General features: G+C 40.5%; 1 protein-coding gene across 3 annotated transcripts in view; it reads right to left on the bottom strand.

Annotated features, from left to right (window-relative positions):
• LOC124595978 (ras-like GTP-binding protein RhoL) overlaps window positions 1–27,525 on the bottom strand; it is a 353,938-nt gene that overhangs the window by 255,361 nt on the left and 71,052 nt on the right. For 2 of the 3 annotated variants that reach the window (XM_047134921.1, XM_047134922.1), the window contains exon 1: window positions 5,726–5,886. The exons of the other annotated variant lie outside the window; for it this stretch is intronic. In XM_047134921.1, coding sequence (XP_046990877.1) covers window positions 5,726–5,728 — 3 coding nt within the window. In that variant the 5' untranslated portion in view covers window positions 5,729–5,886. Of the gene's footprint in view, window positions 1–5,725; window positions 5,887–27,525 lie in introns of those variants that run through there. 3 annotated transcript variants of the gene reach the window in all.

The following is a 27,525-nucleotide window of genomic DNA, read 5'->3' as shown; positions in this document are numbered from 1 at the left end:
AAGGAAGGCGATGAGGTACTGGCTGAAGAAAAGCTGTCAGGACAGGTCGGGAGTCGTCCTTTGGGAGCTCAGTCGATAGAGCACTTGCTCAAGAAGGACAAAGATCCCAATTTCGAGCCTCGGTTCGGCCCACAGTCTTAATCTACCGGAAAGTTTCATATTAGCGCACACTTTGCTCCAGCGTGAAAATTTCATTCTAGTAACTATTAAGGTTTGTTACTCAACTGCATATGTTTTATCATTTATAATGATAAGAATAAAAACTCAAAAGAACTGAATTCAAATTATTCATCATGATAAACAGTGATTAAAAAGACTCACATAGTGCTAAAGGTATTACTGCTCAAACTACAACAATAGTTTCTATAGTTATATGTCCGGTAACCGCTGTCTCTTGACTTAGGAGCCATTGAACTTCTGCATTCCACAGTCTGAATTTTACTTGTAAATGTTCAAATGCATGTGAATTCCAATGGGACCAAACTGCTGAGGTCATCGGTCCCTAGACTTACCGTCTGGAACCGCGCGACTTCTACGGTCCCAGGTACGAATCGTGCCTCGGGCATGGATGCGTGTGATGCCCTTATGTTAGTTAGGTTTAAGTAGTTCTAAATTCTAGGGGACTGATGACCTCAGAAGTTAAGTCCCATAGTGCTCAGAGCCATTTGAACCTAGACTTACGCATTATTTAAACTAATTAAACTAACTTACGCTAAGGACAACAGACACACCCAGGTCCGAGGGAGGACTCGAACCTCAGGCGGGAGGGGCCACGCAATCCGTGACTTGGCGCCTCTAACCACGCGGCCACTCCGCGCGGCTTTTATTTGTAAATGAGGCAGGATTCGCAAGAGATAGTTTGGTAAACTGCCACAATACGCATCAATGTAAGAGCAGGAATTGTCGGTGACACACTCATATGGTCAAACAATTTACCAAACAGATCTGTGTATCGCCGGTTTCTGTGTGATGAATTACCAGCGCTACTGGAGAAGTTTATCCTTGTAGAAAGACAGCGACAGCGGTTCGTGTGCGACGGGACACCACTTCATTTTTTACGGATTGTGCGACGTTGCATGGGCGACTCACTGGTTTAGGTGGCCCAGTAGCGTGGCCTGCCCCGTTCACCGGACCCGCTGGATTTCTAAGGGGATAGCCATGTGGTCTGTAAGCCTAGGGACCGATGACCTCAGCAATTTGGTCCCATAGAAAATTATCACAAAATTTCTATGGAGACATTTAAACGCATTGGTGTGTGTCAAACCCAACGACATTGTGCAGACGTTACAGGCACGTGTCACCAATGCGTACGACGCATTCCAAATGGAGCCAGCTGTATGAACTTTTCCTCTAGTTTTGATCATTAGTACCTCCTGTAGGAATATATTTCAGTTTCGTTAAACACCCTCTATGACCAATCACATTTTACAAAAAAGAACGAAAGTTGAGATTCATGTCAATGGAAAAAATCTGTGGTTCAGTTTTAAACATAGCGCATTACCAGTAATACAAAATATGATTTTTAGGTAACGCAAGTCCAAATGAAGTATATCAGCCATTCAAATTTTACCTGTATCGAATTCAAGCATTGTTTTAAAAGTCTTGGCTGTTTTTCCAACTGATGTGCCCGCGTGTTTGACCCTGCGCCACTTGGAATTTGGCGCGAGGGAGGACGAGGTGAATAATCAATTCTGTGTCTTCTACGACAAGGCAGCGTTAAAACAAACCCGTTTCCTATTTGCAGAGAGCTGTTTTTGGCAGCTGCATGCCCCGATGAAAAAGGATTTTCAACTTTCAGAATCCACAGTCGTCAGAAGATTGGCGTAGTGTTTGTCAGCTGGTTTTGATCCCTTTGTAACGTATTCAGTACAAAAATACCTTGTAACGACACAGGCAGATGGAATTGATTTCCCATATTTTGGTGCAGGAGCACCGACTACATTGATATATCTTTCGTTTCTATCGCGAAGTGATGTCTTATCTAAAACAACGACACTGGACACTTTACAAACATTGCCACAATATACGTATTCGCATATGCTTTTGGTTCTTTGTAACAAATGAGCCACTCATCGTTCATAAAGCTTTCACAAAAATTTAGTCTTGTTATTTGGTTATATGTTGCGTTGTAACTGAAGTTAAGATGTCAACTCGATCTTCGTAATAGTGTAGTTCATTCAAATTTTCAAACTAGTCGTGTTTGTTTCTTTGAAATGGATGGAACGGTGTTCGGTATAGTATTTTTCTCGGAGATGATTAATATAAATTACGGCCCACAGCTGATGAAAACAACGAGAAAGTGCGCTGTCGTGTGTTGGACGATGCAGAAAAAATTAGTGATGAGGAAACTTTCTACAAGACCGTTGCAGTTTTGTCATATGATCACGAAAAGCAGTTGTGTAAACGCTATGTCACTTAATTTTCCTGTCGTTATTCGTATGTTGATTTCTGAGTGTGGATGAGGTGTCCATCCATAACTTCATGCCAGAAACGAGCCATTAGTCGAAGCAGCAGCTGGAAGACAGAAGCTCCGGTTACAACAAGGCGACGTCGTTGTTACATGCTGCGAGCGTAATGGCCACCGTTTCCTTTGCAAATCAGGTTCTTCCTATTGTATGGATAATATTTTACCACGTTGACTACCAGTAGATGTAAAACTTTATATTCTTTCTATTACAGGAAAGTTCTGGCTGTGAGGCGATGATGTAAATGGGTGCACTGGATGTGTTGGGGCTTTACTCTCTTTCTATTACATAACAGTTTCGGCTGTGAAATCAGTTTTGAATGTATAAGTGCAATGCCTCCTCAGTTGAAACCACGCAATATCAGAAACAGAATACAGGGAACTTTTGATCCATTCAATGACAGCCAGTGTGGTGAAGTGTTATGATTCACGCAACCTGCCGTAGCTTGAATGCTCTTGTAATCGTACTAATCCTTCTTATCGATTACCTCGGAAAGAGTAAATTAATGACTGGCGAATATTACGGAAGTCTGCTGGAGGAAATAAGTGAACAGTTTGTGAGAAGACGGCTCTCTTGCAAAAGAAACAATTCTTGGGACTATTCTGCTTGTTACGAAGGTTCTATGGAGAGCTGATAGCTGAGAGACTTAACCATGTCTTGTTGGAACATCCATTTCGTTCATCATAAGGTCTGACTTCAATTCCACATTTAAAGCAGTCTGTGTCTGGAAAACGTTTTCTGCCCAATGAATGTAAGCGTGTATGTGTTCTTACCTCTTAGAGTCAGTTCTTTAGTTACAAAATTTTAGCAACTAGGCGAAAGTTGGACGAAGTTTTGCCTTAATAAGGAAGTGCCGAAAATTAATCGCATTCTTTATCTAAAATACTAATTGACAGGCCAATAGCTTTTGTCTCCGTTCTGTGGTTAGGTTTCACCCAAGATGCAGAGGGTATCAGGTAGACGATTATTGACTGTAATCCATGCAACTTAAGTTTTACTTTTTTTAAGAAAGTAAAATGATTCGACAAATCGATACAAGTTACTACTCCAGTTAATATTGTGATCGTCTTATGCCGTAGGCTACTTGAGATGTTCTCAACTGGTTTCCCTGATGACATGAATTCTAAGTGCGGACATGCTACAGCAACAGTAAAGAATGTATCTTCTTGTGCCGTGAAATATGCATCAGCGACATTCCAATTGTAATTAAATATTACTGCTCTCAACAGTCTGTTGACTGGTTTGCACGTCACAGATATTCACCAGGATTGTGCTACTCGAGACACCAAACACTTTCCTTCCTGAAACTAGCTCCCCACTCATTTTGCATTGCTGGTAGATGTTTCCTTGGATCAAAGTATGCAAATCAGGTGTCCTTTCACGTATGTAGTGACTGAATACAAGAGACAAAGACCTCGGTGAAATAGGATTGCAACCAGACTACAGGAAGAACGGAAGGGAGATTAGATGACGCTAGAAACGACGGGTTGGACAAAGATGGAGGGTAATCTGGCGCGGCCTCACCGTAGGAACCATCTCAGGAAATATACAGAAGTCTAAACCCTGCTCCTCCCGAATGCAGGTCTAGTTTGTTAACGAATGTGCGGCCGCAGCTCACTACCAAGCTAAAGATATTGTCTGCAGAAAATCGTATTAATGCGCGTAGTTTAAATTGTTTCTTTTCCGTTTAGTTAGCCACTACCTGATGGTGCAATATACAATGAGTACTTACGCTTCTGGAATTGCCTCTCATTAACAATGTATTATGCTTCCACTATTTAGCGTTTGCTTTACTTCGCCGGTCACTGAGAACAAAGCGTGCAGAACAGCGCGGAGAACTACCGATAATATTGAACGCTGCTGCATTTCTCCCGGTTTAGCTGTAATAAGATGTGAAATTCTCCATAAACCGCAGTTTCTCTAATGGAAATCGACAAACATTTCCAAGAACCCGGTCACCCGCTCAAATTGCATTTCACGGGCGACCCAGAGGCAGCGTATTCAGAACTTTTCGTTAGTATTCAGAGTGCTACAGAATGAATTGTCGCGTACACTTGTATACTGATTCAAATTTTATTGCAAATGAAACAAAACAGAAACTTTATAGCAAATTAAAAAGAAAAACAGAATTTAACCTTTGAGGGAATCACATTTCGTTCTTATTACGGTACCAAAAATTCTCCTGTGTCATTGAGTACAGTTAATAGTAAAATGCGTTAATATAGTTAAACAATGCCAGCAGAACGTCATATTCAAGTTTCAGCCTCTTGTGTCGAGTGCACTCTATAAACTCAAATATTTACGAGATGTGGGGCACCACCGGCATAAAATACTTCATGACTTCAAGTTTAGGAAAATAATATTGTAATAAGAGCACAATTTCACCCATTTTGGATTTCTACAGAACGTCATGACTGTAAAATATATTTTTTTAAATTTCCTATATTGTTTATTAAAAAAAAGGACTAGTTTGGAGTGGATAACAACTCATTTTCGGACGAGTGAAGCAACCTTTGATACAACTTATGTTCAACAAGTACATTGCCTTTCGATAACACTTCAGTCTGGAACCACGCTACTGCTACAGTCGCAGGTTCGAATCTTGCCCCGGGCATGGAACTGTGTGATGTCCTTAGGTTAGTCAGGTTTAAGTAGTTCTAAATCTAGGGGACTGATGACCTCAGACGTTAAGTCCCGTAGTGCTCAGAGCCATTTGAACCATTTCTTTCCATCAGAGAAAAATGAAGTGGTATTAAAAATCTGAACACATGCGAGGAAAGTAAAAACAGATAGACTTCAGAAACCTACGCGTCATTGTTTCACTTAAATGCACAGATATGTATCCTTTTCTTTTACCTTTTTTTTCTCGTCAACATTAGCTCAGATCACCAGCTGCCCGCACTTCCCGTTTTCTCGCGGCTGAACGGTTATTAGCACGATCTGCTACAGGAATTTATGCATCAACGCATGCGTTAGCTGAAAACCGGTTATTTACACACGTGAAAATTATGTTAATAAACAACAAAACAACAGAAAACAAAAGTGACTGACTCTGCTGTTCTAAACACACATAAAATTCGAACATAGTTTCTAAAATTCCACGCTTATTTTGCCGTGTACAGTATTCGGCTTCACCAAGAATCGTATTGGCTCATCGACAAATGACGTATGGTAGGCTCTTTCATATGACGCCTTTGCTGCACTTCTTTCTGCCGGATAACAGTTCACAGATTATCACGCACGAGTGTCGAAAAACTTACCATGTCGCTTTGCACTGTAGGCGGAGGCTACACGAGCATGACGTAATGGGAGCGGCTGTCACGATAGGCCAATTAGCGCGCCGCACCGTATCGCTGTGGAATGTGTCCGGCCACTTGCGACCCGCGGGAGCGTCGACAGCCCTACTGCGCCGCTCCGGAGGCTACAGGCTACTGCGCGCGAGGCGTGGGCAGGCCGCAGCCGGCGGTCGCCTGCGCGCATGCGCGGCTCGGTAGCAGGTGTCTGTCCGCCGGAGCGCCACAAGCCGCGAGCCGCGAGCCGCCTGCCGATGCTATTATGTCACTCGCCTTCAACAGGGCGACGCCCGAGACTTTGCGCTGCAGCTTCCGACATTTTCTCATCTCTGTGAGACCAGCAATTGGTCCTCCTACCCTCCTATATTTTTTAAAAATCTTCTGAACTGGAATCCTACGACTTTTTAAATGCACCGGGTAGTTATAATTAAAGAGCAGCTACTCACGGAAGTTGCAGTGTGAGCTGTTGGGCAGTACTCGGTGGAGTGAGGTGGCACATTTACAGGGTGCAATGAGTACACAGTGAAACGTCCCCTTTGAACAATTATACAGGACTGTGCTGAAACTGACACACAATATTTTTTAGCGCAACGCAATCTGACTTTCAAAGATCCCTGCAAGAGAATGGCCCTGAGTAACATTAAACTATACCTTTCAGAAATCACTTACCTCACAAAAATCTTCATTACTCGAACTACTGCAATACAGCGAGCACCACTACTGCCAGTTAAATAAAAGATTCAAACTACGGAAGGCACTAACTACTGATAGGGATAGTTAGCAAATGAAAGATATTAATAGAGAACAAACAATGTATTTACCTTAATAGTCATAATATATATAGCAGTTCATGACAAATTACAAAACTCCGCCATCTCTCTCCCCACATCCACCACTGCTGGCGGCTCACCTCCAACTGCCAACGCTACGCGCTGTTCACATCCAGCTGCCGCTGCCCAACACTACAATGGCAGACAACAATGCAAACCAGCCACAGACTGCACACAGCACAGCCAGTGATTCTCACACAGAGGGCTATGTAACGTTGCCAATAAGAAAACATAAACAGCCTACTTACATAGCCCCCATGCTCCCCACAAAAAATTTTACAAATTGTTTTGGGCTTTGACCAACAATGATTTGATAAAATTTTTCATAATTACAATAACAAAGATACCAAATCCACACACTTATTGATACAATGTTGGTCAAAAGCTAAAATTTTCTCACAGTCTATAAAGACAGTCCTAATCGTACATCACAGTAGAATAGCAGTGTTTTTCTCAAAGTCTGAGCAGTAAAAGAAAATGCACACAGAAGTAGTGGATTTCCATGCTGTCTTGAAGAAGCAGTGTTGTCCTCCCAATGGAAAGACAGTGCTGACTCTTGACATGCAGACAGGTAATGGGCCACAACAGAGCAAACCCACAGCAGAGTCAATCGAAGTTTTGAAGAGTATTGGTAGGTCATCACAGAGCAGACCCACTGTAGTCCTGGTAGAGATTACGATATTGGTGGGCCACCAGAGGCGCAGACCCACTGCAGTCCTTGTAGAAATAATGGTATTGGTGAGTCAGCAAGGATGTAGACCCACTGTAGTCCTTGTAGAAATAATGGTATTGGTGAGTCATCAAGGGTATAGACCCACTGTAGTCCTTGTAGAAATAATGGTATTGGTGAGTCAGCAAGGGTGTAGACCCACTGTAGTCCTTGTAGAAATAATGGTATTGGTGGGTCATCAAAGATGCAGACCCACTGTAGTCCTTGTAGAGATGGCCAGCAGCCATCTGTTGTGACTGTGCAGGTGCAGAATCACCACTGAAGAGTCTTGCGGATAATATAGCAAGTCCATAACCACCACTTGTGCACTCACAAAGTTTTTGGAATTGTCCTTAGAACCAGCAATGCTGTTATCCAGTCCCTTGCAGAATTATTAACACACATGCAAACACTAACAGTCCCTACTTCTCACATATTGTCCATATACTATGACCAACAGAAACGTGTGCAGTGAAATGATACTTAATTTGAAGAACTGGTGTCTATACAATTATAAATTTACAACATGAAAATAAAATTAGAAAGGTACAAAATACATCATTAAAGAACATAACAATACAGATAACATTTGTAGTACAGGCTTTACAAAAGAATCGAAATAACATATCCATCAGAGTTACAGGAATTATGACATAAGTAAATATATAAAATAATGAGAATAGTTTTCGAAACATTAATTTCACACATGAACATTGAAATAGAACAGAATTGTAAACAACTTTACAAAGAAAATAACATATTATTAATGCAACTTATATTTGAAGATAACAGTATTCCTTCTCATAGTGAATATAGCTTAGTACTAGAAAAATTCTACAACATAAATCGTATTAGCTAAACACATAAAGACAGGAAAAACACAAATACACAAGAGTACACACACATATAGCGGAATAATACAAAAGGAAAGGACAGGGTTTGTTTTACTGCAGTATTTTGCAAACAAAACTTCCTTTACTTCTTGGAGATTTCCCTTCATTCATCATTATTCCCAAAAAGTCCTATCTATACCTGCTTTCTGTATTCTATTCATATTTCTTTCAATATAATTATTTCTCAGTGTACAATACTCATTTTGGCCCAAATCTTTTTCATATAACTTCGCAACGCATTCTTTACCTATTCTCCATAGTCAGTTTCTTATATAGTCTACCCCTCTTAAGCTAACTTAAATCTACTGAGCTCAGATGCTAAACTAAGGGACGAAGCAATGCAGCAGCACAAAACAATTAACGCAAACAGCAATGAAAAAAAATGGAAATTTGCAAAGCAAGCTACAGTAAATCTAAATTACCAAGCAATTCAACATTACAACTAATATGAGGCAATGTGCAGCAAACAAGAAAAATAAATCTGGCTTAGCAGAATAACACAACTTGAAATTCAGTAGCACTATGCCTGGCAACCAACAACAGCAAATGAAATAACTTATACCTAAACATGACAAAGCTCAAGCAAAAAAAATAGTACACTAAAAATGGCCATGTCTAATACCTATGTCACATCTTAATACTAGAGTGATGCATCACAATTTATTCTACAAAAGAAATTACCAAGTACTTGAAAAAAAATTATGAATGTAGTTCCTGTGAAGGTAAATGTCGTTTTGTGCTCCCTCATTTTTTTGAAAAAAAATTATTATTTACTCGATCTGTAGACACAAAATATTTACATTAGTACATCTATAAAATTTTATTTTCACCAATGCTGCAGTGCAGCTAGAAATTAGATATCAAATGAAATAAGCAACTATGTACAAAGTAAAGCATAAGAACATCATTCAGTAGTCATTAGGCATTTCATAAGTTAGTAGAAAAAATCTCTCATCTAGAAAGACAGTAGTCATAATCATGTGTGTAGACAAACTATTTCTTGTCATTTAATTAGGCATTTCAGTAAATATCAGAAAGTACGATATGTTTCCAAGTAATGAGTGTGTCGTATTTGCGATGCTTTCTACAAAGGAATGTCAGAAGTGAGGTTAATGGCCTTTTTTTTTCTCCACCTAATGGCTTTTTCTCCAGGCGGCTGGCCCAGCTGGGCGCCACAACGCATTACATCAAGGTCACTTAGCTTTCTTACCGAAATATTTACGACAGCAGTTTCCGCTACAGTGGCAGTCTCATATAAAACATTTCACAGGTCAAGAATTTGCGATACAAATCTGTAGAAACAAAATCCTATTGATATAACAGTGTCCAAAAAATTTTTGTCGGCATTGTAATACACTCACTCATTTACATACATTTCATAACTCTCAAAGTACGATTCTTGGTTTCCAACAACCTTTTCCACAAATCAGAGTCCCTAACCACTACTCATTATTTCTTACCTTATTACACATATATATATTCGTAGACATTCTTCAATATTTCATTATGATAAATACGTAGCATACTCAAATAACTCATATAGCATCAGCTTATTGACCATAAACATACCTCAGTAGCATAATACACATCGTCGTCGTAAAAATAACATCATAACACCTCAGTCAACTCTCAAAATCGTCGTAGCTTCCTCCAATAATTTCAAACCCTAAAAAATATTCTCTACTCATTTCAATAGTGTCATCTACCTCAAATGTACCTTAAAAATCGTGATCCCATACCAAATACATCATTCAAAGCTCTCATAGTATCACAATGGTTCCGAAAAAATATGAACAGTTTACGAAGTACAGACAAAAATACAATTTCGTAAGTGTGAAGTAATCCCACTCTGTAACTGCGTAAACATGTGTCACTGACGTAGTAAAAAAATGTTTATCTCTCAGTTAAATGATCAGATAGCCGTGTAATTTGTGTGTTAGAGAAATATGGTATCGATGTGTAAAGTTGTATAAGCAAATACCATATTAGCTAGGGCTCCATGTGCTTGCCAAACACATGGTACACAAAGTAAGCGTGTACCCCCCTGAGAATTAATGTAATTATACCCTCAGGTGTTACAGATTATTGCAATGGAATGAAATGTATCACGGAAAAACTTCGTATCATTGTAATTCAAAAACCTTTAAAAATAAATGTTTTAAGTATAAAATTAATCACTCAAATACATGTACTGTAACGTTAAACTGTGCATCTTGTTGTAAGATAATCTCTATGGAAGTGTCGTAGTTGTCGTCCTCCGCAAGCTAAGTTCTGCAGAAGTCAATGTACTTACCTCATGATACACAAAAGTGAAATGCTTTGCGTATAGATATCTTAGTTATTACGCTTATTGCCATGATGAAGAAAGTACTGTGCTGTAACGTATTGTTGTGCTACGGAAAAGGCAGTCTCATTGTAGCTATACCACTAAAGTTACTACTAAAACATGTTTTACTTTCCAGAATAATGCAGAAAAACTTTGCAGATATAAAACAGAAACACTGCAAAAGCAACATTGTAAATTGTCACTCATTAGTAGCGTCGTGATAAAATCGTGTAGCTGTCACATAAACTAACCACTGTGTCATCTGGTATCTCACTGAAAGTACTATAAATCCAGAATGTATTTTCAAGTAAACCAAAATGTTGCATTAAAATCTCATTAGCAGTACTGATAAATGTTCTAAGTATGTAAGCCTTATAGTCGTTACGTAACCGTGCAACTAACAAGCAAGAATGTACACACACAATAACACTGTGTCGTCTGTTCGCAATAACAATGCATTCGTAATTTCTGTTTAAATAAGTTCTCTTGGTTCTTGATTGGATATTTAACTTCAAACATTGTTGTATGTTAACAGATTCTAAGTCTGACAAAGCATACTAACAATGTAAAGTGAAAAGTTGTATGGCAAAGACAAAGTTAAAAAGCAGATTATCTCTCAATAAGCGGTTTTATATGTGAATTGTGGTGAAATCCTTTACTCTTCCTAGTGCACAGAGTTTCAACTTCAAAGCAATTATCATGTTGTATACATCGGTAAGGAATGCTAAAATTTTTCTCAAGGCTAGCGTCTTATGTTATTTTTCTCGGAGCCAGCGGGCGCACGCGGCTGCCTGCTGTGCGAGTCATTGTCTGTCTCTTTGTTGGCGCGCGTCGTTATTGGGATTTGGAGACCTAACTTCTACAAATTCACCGTGACGAGAGGGCCCTGCCCTGTTTAAATCCCACCAGTTCTGATGCAGTTCAGGTCTGTCGTTATGATCATACCGTCTGTCGTCATGTCGGTAGATGCCATAGTTTCTTTCTTGTCGGTCACGTGGTGGAGAATTTCTCCCTGAATCGCAACTGCGCGCTGGACCGTTGTGTCTAAAGTTATTCTGTCTCCCTTGATAATAATTATTTTGGTTCCCATATTGTCTGTTTCTCTGATTGTCTCTGTGATAGTCATTACCGCGGAGAGGTGATCTTTCCCTGTAATTATTACTACTGTGCCAACGGTTGTTATACGGGTGCTGTCTGTTTCGGTCACGATTTACGTTGAAAGAATAGCCTTGTCGTATATTATTTCCGTCATCGCGGAATTGTGACGGATGTGATCTGTAATTGTTGTGCTCCTGTTTCCGCGTTCCCCGATTGTCAGTGTCAATTTCCAGTTCTTGTAACAGTCCCTGAAAAGCTTCAATGTCTTCTTTGCAACGTCCTGCTAAAATAATATGTCGTAAATGTTCAGGTAATTTGATTAAGCAAATGCGGATGAGTTCTGAGGGGCTGTATGGGTTTGACAGGTACTGATTCTTGTGCAACATGTCTTCAAAATATTTCACAAGACTGGAAAATTCAGATTGTTCGAAATGTTTGATCATTATGATGCTATGTTTTACTCGGTCTTGTGTAGCTTGAGACCAATATGCTGAGAGGAAGGCATGATATAAATCTCCTTCATTGTGACAATCGTGAATGACCGATCGCATTCTTACAGCTGGCTCATTCTCCAAGCAGCCACACATAAATTCTAATCTGTGTTCCAACAACCAGTTGGGAGGAAAACAATGAGAGAATTGATGGAGCCACGCTTGTGGATGAATGTCGTTGACAGAATTCTTAAATGTTTTGAATTTACGTGTGGTAATAAACAGCTTATAGTCAAAGTCATCATGTCGGCGAGTCGCATATCGGTCATTGATACGTCATGTCGGCGGTTCCATCTCAAAATTCGGTGCACCTTGCCAATTTCTTTCATAATTTCCGAAATGCCCTGTGTTATTATTTTGTGGCTTTTCCGTATTTCTAAGTTCCTCTTCCCGTGTTGGAGCGTGAGTGTCCTCTGAAATATGAAATTTTTGTATTACTTGTACTTCCCGGATTTCTCTTTTGTATTGCGTATTAATTTGATTCTGATTTTGTTTGAATTTCTTAATTTGTTCATACTCTTCTGTGTCAGTGATGGCTACAGGTCTTGTGTCATTCAGATCATCATCTACCTTTGCAGATAAGTTAGTGAACTGATCCGAAAGTTTGGCTACTTTCTCCGATAGTGTACTTATTTCCTCAGTGTGTTTTTCTGAACCAAGTTTCAGAGTGTCCATTTGTGTTGAAATCGTATCTACTGTGTCCTTTAAGTTTTCTTGAGTTTTTGCAAGTTGCGTAACCGAATCGGTATATGCAACTGAGTCAATTTTAGCTTGCAAGATGTCGTGATTTTCATGAACAATAGTTAGCAGTTCTTTTATGGCTGCTTCGTGATTCTGTAATGCATTTTCATGACGCGAAAAAATAGGTTGGAAATGCTCACAAATTTGTGTTTTTACGTCATTACAGACTTTTTGACATTTCGATTCGATGTTATGTAACTCAGTAGTTAAATCTTCACGTGTTTGTTCAAGCGTCGTGTCTAACTTTTGAAGATTTTGTTCCATTGTGTCTAACTTTTTAAGATTTTGTTCCACTGTGTCTAACTGTTGCTGTGTTTGTCTCTGATTTTGTTCCATTGTGTCTAACTGTTGCTGTGTTTGTCTCTGATTTTGTTCCATTGTGTCTAACTTTTCAAGCTTTTGTCCCATTTGTTGCATTAATTGTAATAACAATGCACTGGTGTCTGAAACATGTTCCTCAGTGCTTTTAGGCAGTGAATTTGCACCGGCAACATTCACATTTTGACAAGCGGAAAATGTGTCTTGACTCATATGAGAAAACGGTAAGGACGCAAAACCTGAATCTACAGTATTTGCAAAATTGTGTCCTGTCATTTCGGATTCCTGAGGCAAGCTGTTGCCGAGCGATCGATCGATAATGCTTCCCTGTTCACTACCTGTTTCACTGTCTATGCCATTGTTTGCAGCCCGCTCCATTTCCCTATGCACAGTTACCAAATTACTACTTTGAACGTCTGTTAATTCATTACACAGTGGTGCCGGCAAGCTACGCTCGTCGTCACTATTATTTCTCAGTTTACTTTGGAGCCTAGTGTTACGTTTTTCGCACGCCATTATTGTCACAATATTTCACACGATAACACAGAAAAGCACAATTTGAAGAGCAAAAATAAGAGAACACATTAACATAGCACTGAAAATAATATCTCGTTAATTGCAAGCGCAGCAGCGAAATACTTGGTGCAAATCTACATGCATGCCACAACTGTTTTACTGTACAACAATGAGAGGCTTCAACTATAAAGGAGATTCTCTCTACAATTACGCGCTAGCAATAAACAATATCTACATTAATTACACAAACTACAAGAAAAAATCAGAAGATTCCAGTGAGGTATCCTCGGCTAAGGGTCGACATATGGAACGTCCCCTTAGAATAATTTATACAGGACTGTGCTGAAACTGACACACAATATTTTTTAGCGCAACGCAATCTGACTTTCAAAGATCCCTGCAAAAGAATGGCCCTGAGTAACATTAAACTATACCTTTCAGAAATCACTTACCTCACAAAAATCTTCATTACTCGAACTACTGCAATACAGCGAGCACCACTACTGCCAGCTAAATAAAAGATTCAAACTACGGAAGGCACTAACTACTGATAGGGGTGGTTAGCAAATGAAAGATATTAATAGAGAACAAACAATGTATTTACCTTAATAGTCATAATATATATAGCAGTTCATGACAAATTACAAAACTCCGCCATCTCTCTCCCCACATCCACCACTGCTAGCGGCTCACCTCCAACTGCCAACGCTACGCGCTGTTCACATCCAGCTGCCGCTGCCCAACACTACAATGGCAGACAACAATGCAAACCAGCCACAGACTGCACACAGCACAGCCAGTGATTCTCACACAGAGCGCTATGTAACGTTGCCAATAAGAAAACATAAACAGCCTACTTACAACAGAACTGCCGAATTTGGGACACCTTTAAGCCGTGTGTTATGCACGAAGAGCGTGCTGTCACTAGCAATATGTGACTGTGTAATGTGGATTCACAAGCACCTTTATTGTTAGACGACAATACTCCCAGAGGGCCTGTTAGGTCCACCGTGTCGTCTGCACGTTATCGAGACCTCCCTGTGCAGTATTCTGTGATTCCTGCCTTGGAAGAGCGCAACTGTCTGGAAAGCACTGTTTTCGTCCAGTACCCGTTGTGGCAGAGCGGTTCTAGGCGCTTCAATCTGGAACCGCACAGCTGCTACGGCCGCAGGTTCGAATCCTGCCTCGGGCATGGATGTGTGTGATGTCCTTAGGTTAGTTAGGTTTAAGTAGTTAAGTCTAGGGGACTGATGACCTCAGATGTTAAGTCCCATAGTGCTTAGAACCATTTGAACCATTTGAAGTGCAACATCTGGTTAATGCATCCCTTCACAAACGTGTTACATCCAGAGGTTTTCCAGATGCATGGCCTGCAAGATCACCTGATCTATGTCCGTGTGAGCCTTGGTTACGGTGATATATAAAAGAACTCTTTTACCAGTGTTCAGAAAAATGTTCAAATGTGTGTGAAATCTTATGGGACTTAACTGCTAAGGTCATCAGTCCCTAAGCTTACACACTACTTAACCTAAATTATCCTAAGGACAAACACACACACCCATGTCCGAGGGAGGACTCGAACCTCCGGCGGGATCAGCCGCACAGTCCATGACTGCAGCGCCTAAGACCGCTCGGCTAAACCCGCGCGGCACCAGTGTTCTACTTGATCAGAAGGCCAGTATCCAGGAACACGTAGCTCAGATTCCGTTTGAACTACTGTGGGTGACCGTTGATCACGCCATTTTACGGAAGCAGCATCTCGTCGACGTCTCCGGTACTCATATTAAACAAATTGTCTAACCGGCGTTTGACAACAAAGTCAACAATATGCCTTTCTCACTTGTTCGATCGTTTGATCGTTTCTTCCAAGTCCCATACCTAATTTATGACGTATGGTAATATTTCTACAGGTCTTTCTTGCATTCACTCCATCAGATTTGCACCTGGTGGCCCAATTTGGATCTAGTTTTTTCCAGCGTAAACCGGTTCCGCATTAACGCAATTAGAATACCTACTACGTTTCGCTGCGCGTGCGTGTGTATGTGTGAATTCCTAAGGGACCAACTGCTGAGGTCATCGGTCCCTAGACTTACTCATTACTTAAACTAACGCAAACTAACTCATGCTAAGAACAACACAGACACGTATGCCCTAGGGAAGACTCGAACCTCCGGCGGGAGGGGCTGCGCAATCCGTGGCATGGCGCCTCAAACTTGGCGGCCACTCCGCGCGGCCCAAGTTTCGCTGTCACACAGTTACTACAGCCCACACAGGATCTCTGTGAGTAGCTGCATTTTAATTATAAACACCAGGTATATTTGGAGCATTAACATTACTGAAGAATGTATCGTATAAATATCAACTTAGGTAAGGGTTAATTCTTTGTCGTCGGACAGAATTTATTACAGGTTATAGAATAATTTATCCGTGCGAAACATGGGCCTTGCCTCGGTGGGATGTCCTGCGTGTCTCAACGATAGATTCAGCGATACCTTAGGTATAACCACATCGGGGAGCATTTTTGAAGAGACCAGATTAACATACGGTTCCTGAAGAGGGTTAGCAGCCTTTTCAGTAGTTGCAGGGGAAACAATCAGGATGATTAATTAACCAGGACTTCTAAAATTAGACAATATGGCCCTACTATCTTGGTACTGCGAACGGCTGTAAGGAAGATAAACCACAGCCGTTAATTTCCCGAGGACACACAGGCCTACGACACTATAATTCTTTCAGAGACGGCAATTTCTTTGGAAGAGTAGTCGTACGGAATGGATAAAAAAAATTTAAAAAAAGTGTAATTGAATGTAGCCGCCTGATCAGTTGAAGTTGAGAGAATTAGATTAGAAAATGAGACACTAAAAGTAGTGGATGAGTTTTGGGCAGCGAATTAAGTGACAATGGCCGAAGTAGAGCGGATATAAAATGCAGATTGGCAATTGCACGAAAATCATTTCTGATAAAGAAAAAAAATTTTGTTGATATTGAATATAAATTTAAATGTTAGGAAGTGTTTTCTGAAGGTATTTCTCGGAACTACATGGAGCTAACAAGTCAAACGTCGGCGACAAACAGCTCTTCAACTGTGGCGCTACAGGGAAATGCTGAAGATTAGATGAGTAGATTGCATAAGTAATGAGTACGTACTGAATCGAACTGGGGAAAAAGCAAATGTATGCACTACTTGACTAAAAGAAGAGATAGGTTTATAGCCTACATCCTGAGGCATCAACAGGCCGTTACTTTGGCAATGGAGAGAGATTGGGAAATAAAAATTCTAGAGGGTGACCAAGGCTTGAATACAGTAAAGAAGTTAAAATTGATGTAGGTTGCAGTAGTTATGCAGAGATGAATAAGCTTGCACAGGAGAGACTAGGGTTGAGAGCTGCATTAAACTAGTCTTCGGTATGAGGACCGCAGCAACAACAACATAGTTTTAAGATCATCGTATATCTTCTTTATCCTGTTTTTCGTTTGGAGAGTTGCTGTTATTGATTGGTGGATACCTCGTTTATAGCATTTGTCGAGCTAGAAAAAGCGTTTGATAATGTAAAATGATACAAGATATTCTGATTCTTAGGGAATTGGGTTTAAGTTATAGGGAAAGACAGGTAACATACAGTATGTACAGGAACAAAGAGTAAGCTATATCAAAAGCGAAGTGCTCGGGTTAGAAAGGGTATAAGAGAGACATAAAGACTTTCGTCCTTACAGTTCAATTTACGCACTGTGATATATACGAGTATGCAGTGTTTTTAAGAAAGAACGACGTCATTTCAAAAGTCCATATTTATTGATAAAAACATATTACAAATATGGAACGAATTAAAAAATTCTCACAAAATCTTAAAATTTTAGCTACGCTATTGCAAATTCTCTGTGTGTCTACCAGCGAGAGCATAGCTAAATTCTCCATGAACTTTACCCACTGTATCTGCTTTTACACAAGTTATTGCGGCTGATGTGCTGTTCTTCACTTCTATAACACGAGGTAAAGGGGAAATGAACACACTTTCCTCCACATATCCCCACAAGAAAAAATCGCTTGGACCCATGTCTGGCAATCCTGGAGGGCAAGAATGCGAGGCAATGTCTCGGCGTCCCGTGTGCCCTATCCAGCGTTGAGGTACCTTCAGATGCTGCAGAACTGGCTTTTTCCACGGCTTCAGGAGGACTCCGATGACTTCATTTTCCCACAGGATGGAGCTCAACCACACCGGCACAACAACGTACGTCAGTTTCTTAGTGACACTCCGTCTCAATGCTGGACAGGGCGCACGGGAGCGCGAGACACTGCACCAGGAATGTGTTTCAAATTCAGGGAGAAGGAATATCAACGATAAGATTCGCTGATAACATTGCTATCTTCAGTGAAAGAGACGTGTTGAAAGAGATGACCTGTTGAAAGAAATGAACAGTCTGATGAGCATGAAAAAGTATTGAATGTAAATTGAAGGGAGAAGAAAGTATTGAGGACGGCTGGAAATGAGATTAACGGCAAACTTAACGTCATTACTGGGGACCACGAAGAAGAGTGACAAGTGAAGGTACTCTGCTTCCTTGGAAGTAAAATAGCACATGACGGACGAAACAAGAGGATATAAAAAGCGGGCTTTCACGGACAAAGAATGCGTTCCTGTCTAAAGGAAGTTTACTGGGAGTGCATGTGTGGATCACTGTATAGTACGCAAGTGAACCATAGACTGTGGCTGTGGGAAACTGAGCAACATGTAGTAGTATAGGAGACTGTTGAAAATTAGGTGAACTCTGGTAGGAATTGAGGTGGTTCTAGGCAGAATCTGTGAGGAGAGGAACATGTTGAAAATATTGACAGGAAGAAGGGATAGGATGATAGTACATGTGTACAGACATCAAGGAACAATTTTTACCGTACTTGAGGGATCTATAGTGCATGAAAACTGTAGGGAAAGACGGAGATTGGAATATATCCAATAAATAATTGAGTATGTTCGATGCATATGCTACTCTGAGATGAAGAGGTTGGCACACGAGGGACTTACGTGGCGAGCCGCATCAAACCAGTCGGAAGACTTATGACTAAAATAAAATAAATTTAAAAAAAAGGAGAGTGAACACATGTTACAGACAGCCTGCCAGTGTTGTCTCAAAGCCCAGAAAACCCAGAAAAGTGCCCGTGAAATAATCAGGAGTAAAATGGACATATTATTGTTTTATTTCTTATCTCAGTGTGCAATGGAAAGATATTAACTATTTCAGAATAAATTTTGTAAATGATAACTTCAATCATTTCAGCCCAGATTCAGAATACGATAAATTCTGGATTAATATAGCAATTATAATATACTTTTATTATATTCTTGCAGCTAGCACACCTCAAGCTTCTATTTTATAGTGAATGCAAACGCCACAGTCAAGTGGCTGTTGGGCCAGACACCCCTAGGACCGTTACAGATGGGATGCACGTTTATAGTGGCTGCATTTGAGATTAATCGAAAACGAACGATACTCGCCTCAAATACAAATTTCTCATGGCCGTTAGGCTGATTATTGATAGTCTGGATGACATTTTAACCCCTAAGGGTGGAGACGCCAGTTGTTAGTGCTGCATAGTGTAACTCTGAAACGATCCTTATATTTTAGGCGAATATCTGAAAAAATGTCAGATTGTACGTCTAGTTTTAAAAACATGCACCTAAATTAAGTTTTCTCTTATACTTTAAGCCTTTCATTTATCACTGTGACTTATGCACCCAACGAAAGCCTACCATAGAACTATTGGAAATTTGTTACATGGTATCAGTGTTGCACTGCTAAAGGGAAGCCTGCTAATGATATACAGAATTCTAATAATTAGAGACTGCACCTGTGGATTGAGCTATCTTCAAGTATTATTATTAACCCTTTGCCAAGTATGTCGCATCGAAACAGGGGACGCCTGCGACAGGCAACCCAACGAAAGATTTGCAAAGCGGGTTGCCGTAGCGCCTTCCCCGAAAATTCGTGTCAGAGAATTAGACGCACGTACTGACATTTGTCGCGTCACAAACAAAGCTAGAAACCGAAACGACGGGTATTATGGTTTTCATAGTGTTACTTCTGACTCCTCCCCCCAAGAACCATGGACCTTGCCGTTGGTGGGGAGGCTTGCATGCTTCAGCGATACAGATAGTCGTACCGTAGGTGCAACCACAACGGAGGGGTGTCTGTTGAGAGGCCAGACAAACGTGTGGTTCCTGAAGAGGGGCAGCAGCCTTTTCAGTAGTTGCAGGGGCAACAGTCTGGACGATTGACTGATCTGGCCTTGTAAAACTAACCAAATCGGCCTTGCTGTGCTGGTACTGCGAACGGCCGAAAACAAGGGGAAACTACAGCTGTAATTTTTCCCGAGGGCATGCAGCTTTACTGTATGGTTAAATGATGATGGCGTTCTCTTGGGTATAATATTCCGGAGGTAAAATAGTCCCCCATTCAGATCTCCGGGCGGGGACTACTCAGGAGGACGTTATCAGGAGAAAGAAAACGCGTTCTACGGATCGGAGCATGGAATGTCAGATCCCTTACTGGGGCAGGTAGGTTAGCAAATTTAAAAAGAGAAATGGATAGGCCAAAGTTGGATATAGTGGGAATTTGTGAAGTTCGGTGGCAGAAGGAACAAGACTTTTGGTCAGGTGAATGCAGGGTTATAAATACAAAAACAAATAGGGGTAATGCAGGAGTAGGCTTGATAATGAATAAAAAAATAGGAATGCGGGTAAGCTACTACAAACAGCATAGTGACAGCATTATTGTGGTCAAGATAGATACGAAGCCCGCACCTACCACATTAGTACAAGTTTACATGCCATCTAGCTCCGCAGATGACGAAGAGATTGATGAAATGTATGATGAGATAAAAGAAATTATTCAGATCGTGAAGGGACACGAAAATTTAATAGTCATTGGTGACTGGAATTCGGTAGCAGGAAAAGGGAGAGAAGGAAACGTAGTAGGTGAATATATAATAGGGGTAAGGAATGAAAGAGGAAGCTGCCTGGTAGAATTTTACACAGAGCATAACTTAATCATAGCTAACACTTGGTTCAAGAATCATGAAAGAAGGTTGTATACGTGGAAGAGGCCTGCAGATACTAGAAAGTTTCAGATAGATTATATAATGGTTAGACAGAGATTTAGGAACCAGGTTTTAAGTTGTAAGTCATTTCCAAGGGCAGATGTGGACGCTGACCGCAATCTATTGGTCATGAACTGTAGATTAAAACTGAAGAAACTGCAAAAAGGTGGGAATTTAAAGAGATGGGACCTCTACAAACTGACAGAACCAGAGGTTGTAGAGAGTATCAGGGAGACCATTAGGGAACGACTGACAAGAATGGGGGCAAGAAATACAGTAGAAGAAGAATGGGTAGCTTTGAGAGATGAAATAGTGAAGGTAGCAGAGGATCATGTAGGTAAAAAGACGAGGGCTAGTAGAAATCCTTGGGTAACAGAAGATATATTGAATTTAATTGATGAAAGGAGAAAATATAAAAACGCAGTAAACGAAGCAGGCAAAAAGGAATACAAACGTCTCAAAAATCAATCGACAGGAAGTGCAAAATGTCTAAGCAGGAATGGCTACAGGACAAATGTAAGGATGTAGAGGTGTATATCACTAGGGGTAAGATAGATACTGCTTACAGGAAAATTAAAGAGATCTTTGGAGAAAAGAGAACCACTTGTATGAATATCAAGAGCTCAGGTGGAAACCCAGTTCTAAGCAAAGAAGGGAAAGCAGAAAAGTGGAAGGAGTATATAGAGGGTCTATACAAGAGCGATGCACTAGAGGAAAATATTATGGAAGCGGAAGAGAATGTAGATGAAGATGAAATGGGAGATATGATACTGCGTGAAGAGTTTGACAGAGCACTGAAAGGCCTAAGTCGAAACAAGACCCCGGGAGTAGACAACATTTGGACTCCTGACAGCCTTGGGAGAGCCAGGCCTAACAAAACTCTACCATCTAGTGAGCAGATGTATGGGACAGGCGAAATACCCTCAGACTTCAAGAAGAATGTAATAATTCCAATCCCAAAGAAAGTAGGCGTTGACAGGTGTGAAAATTACCGAACTGTCAGGTTAATAAGTCACGGCTGCAAAATACTAACAGAATTCTTTACAGACGAATGGAAAAACTGGTAGAAGCCGACCTCAGGGAAGATCAGTTTGGATTTCGTAGAAATGTCGGAACACGTGAGGCAATACTGACCCTACGACTTATCTTAGAAGATAGATTAAGGAAAGGAAAAACTAAGTTTCTTGCATTTGTAGACTTAGAGAAAGCTTTTGACAATGTTGTCTGGAATACTCTCCTTCAAATTCTGAAGGTGGCAGGGGTAAAATACAGGGAGCGAAAGGCTATTTACAATTTGTACAGAAACTAGATGGCGGTTAGAAGAGTCGAGGGGCATGAAACGGAAGCAGTGGTTGGGAAGGGAGTGAGACAGGGTCGTAGCCTATCCCCGATGTTATTCAATCTGTTATTGAGCAAGCAGTAAACGAAACAAAAGAAAAATTTGGAGTAGGAATTAAATTCCATGGAGAAGAAATAAAAACATTGAGGTTCGCCGATGACATTGTAATTCTGTCAGAGACAGCAAAGGACCTGGAAGAGCAGTTGGATGGAATGGACGATGTCTTGAAAGGAGGATATAAGATGAACATCAACAAAAGCAAAACGAGTGTAATGGAATGTAGTCGAATTAAGTCGGGTGATGCTGAGGTAATTAGATTAGGAAATTAGACATTTAAAGTAGTAAATAAGTTTTGCTATTTGGGGAGCAAAATAACTAATGATGGTCGAAGTAGAGAGGATATGAAATGTAGACTGGCAATGGCAAGGAAAGCGTTTCTAAAGAAGAGAAATTTGTTAACATCGAGTATAGATTTAAGTGTCAGGAAGTCATTTCTGAAACTATTTGTACGGAATGAAGCCATGTATGGAAGTGAAACATGGACGATAAATAGTTTGGACAAGAAGAGAATAGAAGCTTTCGAAATGTGGTGCTACAGAAGAATGCTGAAGATTTGATGAGTACACCACATAACTAATGAGGAGTTATTGAAGAGAACTGGGGAGAAGAAAAGCTTGTGGCACAACTTGACTAGAAGAAGGGATCAATTGGTAGGACGGACATGTTCAGAGGCATCAAGGGATCACAAATTTAGCATTGGAGGGCAGCGTGGAGGGTAAAAATCGTAGAGGGAGACCAAGAAATGAATACGCTAAGCAGATTCAGAAGGATGTAGGTTGCAGTAAGTACTGGGAGATGAAGAAGCTTGCACAGGATAGAGCAGCATGGAGAGCTGCATCAAACCAGTATCTGAACTGAAGACCACAACGACAACAATAACACTTCTGACTACAAAACTAACTGAAATAACCATACAGTAATGTCTTTTAATCCAAACGTCGCCGGTGAAACAGATTACATTCATTTTTCTATGGAATGTAAGTTTTGGATAATAAGTGTCTCAGCGCCCAGTACGCAACTAGCTATCGTTCATATGTCTGGCTAGCACGATCAGCTGTCCTGTGTTCCACAGAAGATGAATGCTACATGAATGGCCTTACTGACAGTATCCCTTAGACAATAGAAGTATATCTCAATGCAATTTCACATATTTCTGTGACAGACGCTTGTCACCGTCTTGGACTTGTCTTGTTGCTGTAAATGGCGGTAGAGGATAGTGTAATTGTTTCAAACACTATTCGCACGTACATGAGCTTGTGGTAATTTGTAGTACACAACCTGTGTGATGCACAAATAAAATTCGTTCATTTGGGACTATTGCCTTAGTTTTTTAAAGGACTTTATAGCCTCAGGGTGTTTGTTTTTGATTTGTCACCACTGTAGGATTCCATTATTCTGTGTATCAAGGTTACTCTTGTCACCATGATACACGAACTGACAATTAATTTATAATAAGAACAGAGTTTCCCAGGCAAATAAAGCTACAAACTGACCGGTTACAGGATTGGTGGCGTTTATATTTACATTAACCTTAATCTACGTTAAAATTGATTAACTGTAAACATATGCTCGAATAAGTATTCATTGAATGTGGTGGCGACGTCCCTGTTATCAAAAAGGCCACAGCACAGTGTGGCTGATAGCAGAGCGTCAGTGGAGATTAACAGAGCCAGACATTTCTGTTTTATCTACAGTTCATTAACGACTGAAGTAATTCTCTGAATCGAAAGGTTAGACGTATGACATTTTCTCACAGTGATATCCAGCACCGAGAAAAGTTTGACGGCAGCATCTCACAATATAAACGCAACGGACTTGGATAATACAATTTAGCTGGAAAGCGAAAATACATACCAGATGACATTACTGGGATAAAAAAGTCTAGATATTCCAGGAACGAAATGTGCGCCATAGTACATCGGGGAGACATTAATGACACGATTTCTTACGGGATAACGTATTAAATGTTTTGTCCGAGTAACAGTTGATAAAGAGTGTTTAACGGAAAGACGAGTGGCACTGAATGCAGGAGGTATTCGTGGAAGAATTTCTGTTCTGATCTTTGGTGTCAATTTGTACTTGTAGAAGCGACCGTGAACCGTTGCATTCGTGAAATTTGCTGTTCAACAGAACGTCACTCATACTATTCAGTAAGTTGGAGGCCAGTCCTCTCGACCCTGGTCATTCACACTGAACCACATCAGCTGAATGAGGTGGTATTGTGATTAAGAGCTCGTTATCCTGTAGCCAAAAACCACTTCAAGTGAATGCTGGGGATTGTTCCATGACCAAAGACACGGTGACGTTTTTTCCCACAGTTGTTTGAGTCTAGTTTGTGTTCCGTCTCTAACGGCCGCGACTTTCAGCACATGGTAAGTGTATCGCATTTCTCCAAATCACACGAAATATCAGTTGTTCCGAAGGTTTGTTCTGACATACGTCACGACTTCCCCTCCGACAATGCCTCGCTTAAGTGAAAAAATGGCATCTCGCCCATTGGTTCAAAAGAAGGAAGGAAAAGAAGACGGAAGGCCATTAAGGTGTCACGTGTCACGTCGTCGTCATTACAGATGGAGCATATTCTCGGACTGGAGAAGGATGAAACGAGAACTCGGTCATGTACTTTCCAGACAAACCGTCCATGTAGTTGCTTCCCTTTAGAGGTGTAGGGAACCACGGGAGACTTAGCTCTAGGGGGCCGGGTGGGAATTCGAACCGTCGTCTTCCCGAATGCTAGTCGAGAGTCTCAGCATTGCCCCTCTTCGTTTGGCGCCGAGATTCTAATGTCCTGTCAAAATGTCTTGTCATAGGTGGATGGGTGCATCTGCTCTCATACGTCGGATGAAGGAAAGTGATCGCACGTCGAATACTGTTCGATGGCAGCTCTATCTCTTACATCTGAAGTAAGGCGAACTAATGCAAAGATTATCTTGGAATTATCGAATAGGAACACTTTTTGATGTTAGAAAGTGATACTGTAACTTTATCAACCGGGCTTGAGACCGCTAAAAAAAAAGTTGCTTCACCTGACCCAAGTGATAGTACCTCGTGAGGGCCTCTTGCTAGGATAACGGTAAAGACCTTAACGCAGTGAACATGGAGATGAAGATCATCGGTACGACGGAACTGGCGGAAGATTCATCCCTGCTTTTAGAGATGATATAAAAGTAGTATGGAGAGGTAGCGGCTGTTCCCCAGTTTACGAACGACTACGAAAAGCATTTGTTCCCCTTGTCAGCGTCGTCAGAATATTAACTCACAAACTCCCCTGCAAGCACGGTATTTCAGAATTCAATCACCTTCCATAAAATCCAATGATGACTTCGGATCCTCAAATGAAAATATCGCAAAGTCGAGAGAAATACTCAGGATCACACACTAATGATTCATCAGTCTGCGTTAAGGATTCTGGGGAAGGCAAAAGATTGAGAAGAAAGAATAAACAAATAAGAGCAGCCACTTACAACATGAGAAAAGCCGAAGGCATTGAGAGACTAGAAAAAGAACTGCGAAACGTCAAATATGACATCCTGAATATCTGTAAGACACGCTTACAAGGAGAAAAAAGTGAGATCCTTCTATCAGGTCATGTCATCTTACGAAATTCTAGTTAACAGGAATATCAAAGAATTCATACACAAAATAGTTTCCGTTCCTCGTGGAATGACATATATTGTCCTGAAATCGAACAGCAAATTTCCCATATAGGTCATCCAGATTTTCGCTCAGGCCAGCAATTCTCATGAAGAGCAGATGGAACGTACATATCGCTAAAGCAAAAGATTCTGAGACCATTGAACTGGATGATAACAAAAAGATAATAAAAATAGAGTAAAAGAAATCAATGAACATTGGTAACTATGGGTCAGGACAGAGGTGAACCTATGCTAAAATATCTTACAGTCGAAAATCTCTAGTGTGTAAATCTCTTCTGTAAGAAGGACATCCAACAGAAATGGGCATAGAATTGCCCTGATGGTCAAACCAAAAATGAAACAGACTTCATCCACACTGACAAAAAGACAGTACTGGAAAGATGTGTCAGTTCTCAGTAGACTGGATACCGAAAGCGACCACAGGCTAGTTTTTAGCGACCTTGACGTTTGACCTGAAGCGATCATAAATGATAAGGAAGAACACTTTTCCAAGAGCGGATGAGTTAGTGTAACACAATGTGTCGTTTCAGCAAACTTCATCTGAGACATTTGGTCCAACAGTATACTGACGCTCGTAGAAGTAAATTAACTCGGTAAGAAAATTACAGAAAGTATTCAGAGCGTAGGAAATGAGATTCCACCCCAGAAACGTAACAAGAACAGCCGACTGTCGATTATAATTCAGCTCACCGAAGACAGAAAGACAATCGACAGAGATACAGCAGAATACCCAACTCTTAATAAGACTTTCCAGGAAGTAATAATAAAAGACCTGAAGAAGTTTAGTAATAATCTGAGCTTGCACATAACTGAAAAAAGTCGAAACATGAGACTTTTAAAAACCAGAAACTCAAGAAACGGAAATGAGAGACAGTCACAGAGAGATATACGATTACTGAAATTGTTAGTGATTTTTACCAACAGTTGTCTAGTGCAACCACTGACAGGACACATAAGGAAGAACAAGCAGCCCTGATTGATACTTAGGAAGATGCACTGAAAGTAACCACTGCAGAAGCTGAAAAAGTACTTAAACAACTAAGAAACAGAAAAGCCCCTGAGGTGAATACGATAACAAATGAAGTGCTGAAACTAGGTGGAAGTAACTTGTTGACAGCTGCGAGGATACTAATCAACAAGTATATCAACTTTGAAACAAACCAGTAAATGGAACAATGCTTCGAGGATACTAATCAACAAGTAAATCAACTTTGAAACAATACCAGTAAATGGAATAATGCTGAAGCTTTAGTACTCTTCTAGAAAGGCGATAAGGAAAAATTTGTAGAACTATCGTCGGGTTTGTTTGTTGTCAAGCCTTACAAACGCATGGCTAAAATTGTAACAAATCGTCTCACAAGAGAACTATACTTCTATCAACCTCTAAAACAAGCAAGTGAGATTTCGGTTGTTTTTCGATTATGGATCACAATCTGGCTACTCGCTTTCTCCTTAAAAATATATATAACGTTAGGGTACATCTGGTCTTTATTGATTACCGAAAGCTTTCAATTCATTACTGATCTGGGAAATCATGAAGACCCTTCAGAATGCCAGGATAAATGCAAAGGTATGTAATGGATCCTGATGTACATCTATGAGACGACAACAATGACAACCAGCGTGAATGAATTCTTTATCACCAGTTAGATCCAATCTGCAAAGAAGCACGGCAGCGTGACACTATCTCTCCGAAA

The sequence above is a fragment of the Schistocerca americana genome, chromosome 2 (assembly GCF_021461395.2).
Source record: "Schistocerca americana isolate TAMUIC-IGC-003095 chromosome 2, iqSchAmer2.1, whole genome shotgun sequence".
In the NCBI taxonomy this organism is placed as follows: domain Eukaryota; kingdom Metazoa; phylum Arthropoda; class Insecta; order Orthoptera; family Acrididae; genus Schistocerca; species Schistocerca americana.
The sequence above is the reverse complement of the archived record's forward strand: the minus strand, read 5'-3'. Positions and strand labels throughout refer to the sequence as shown.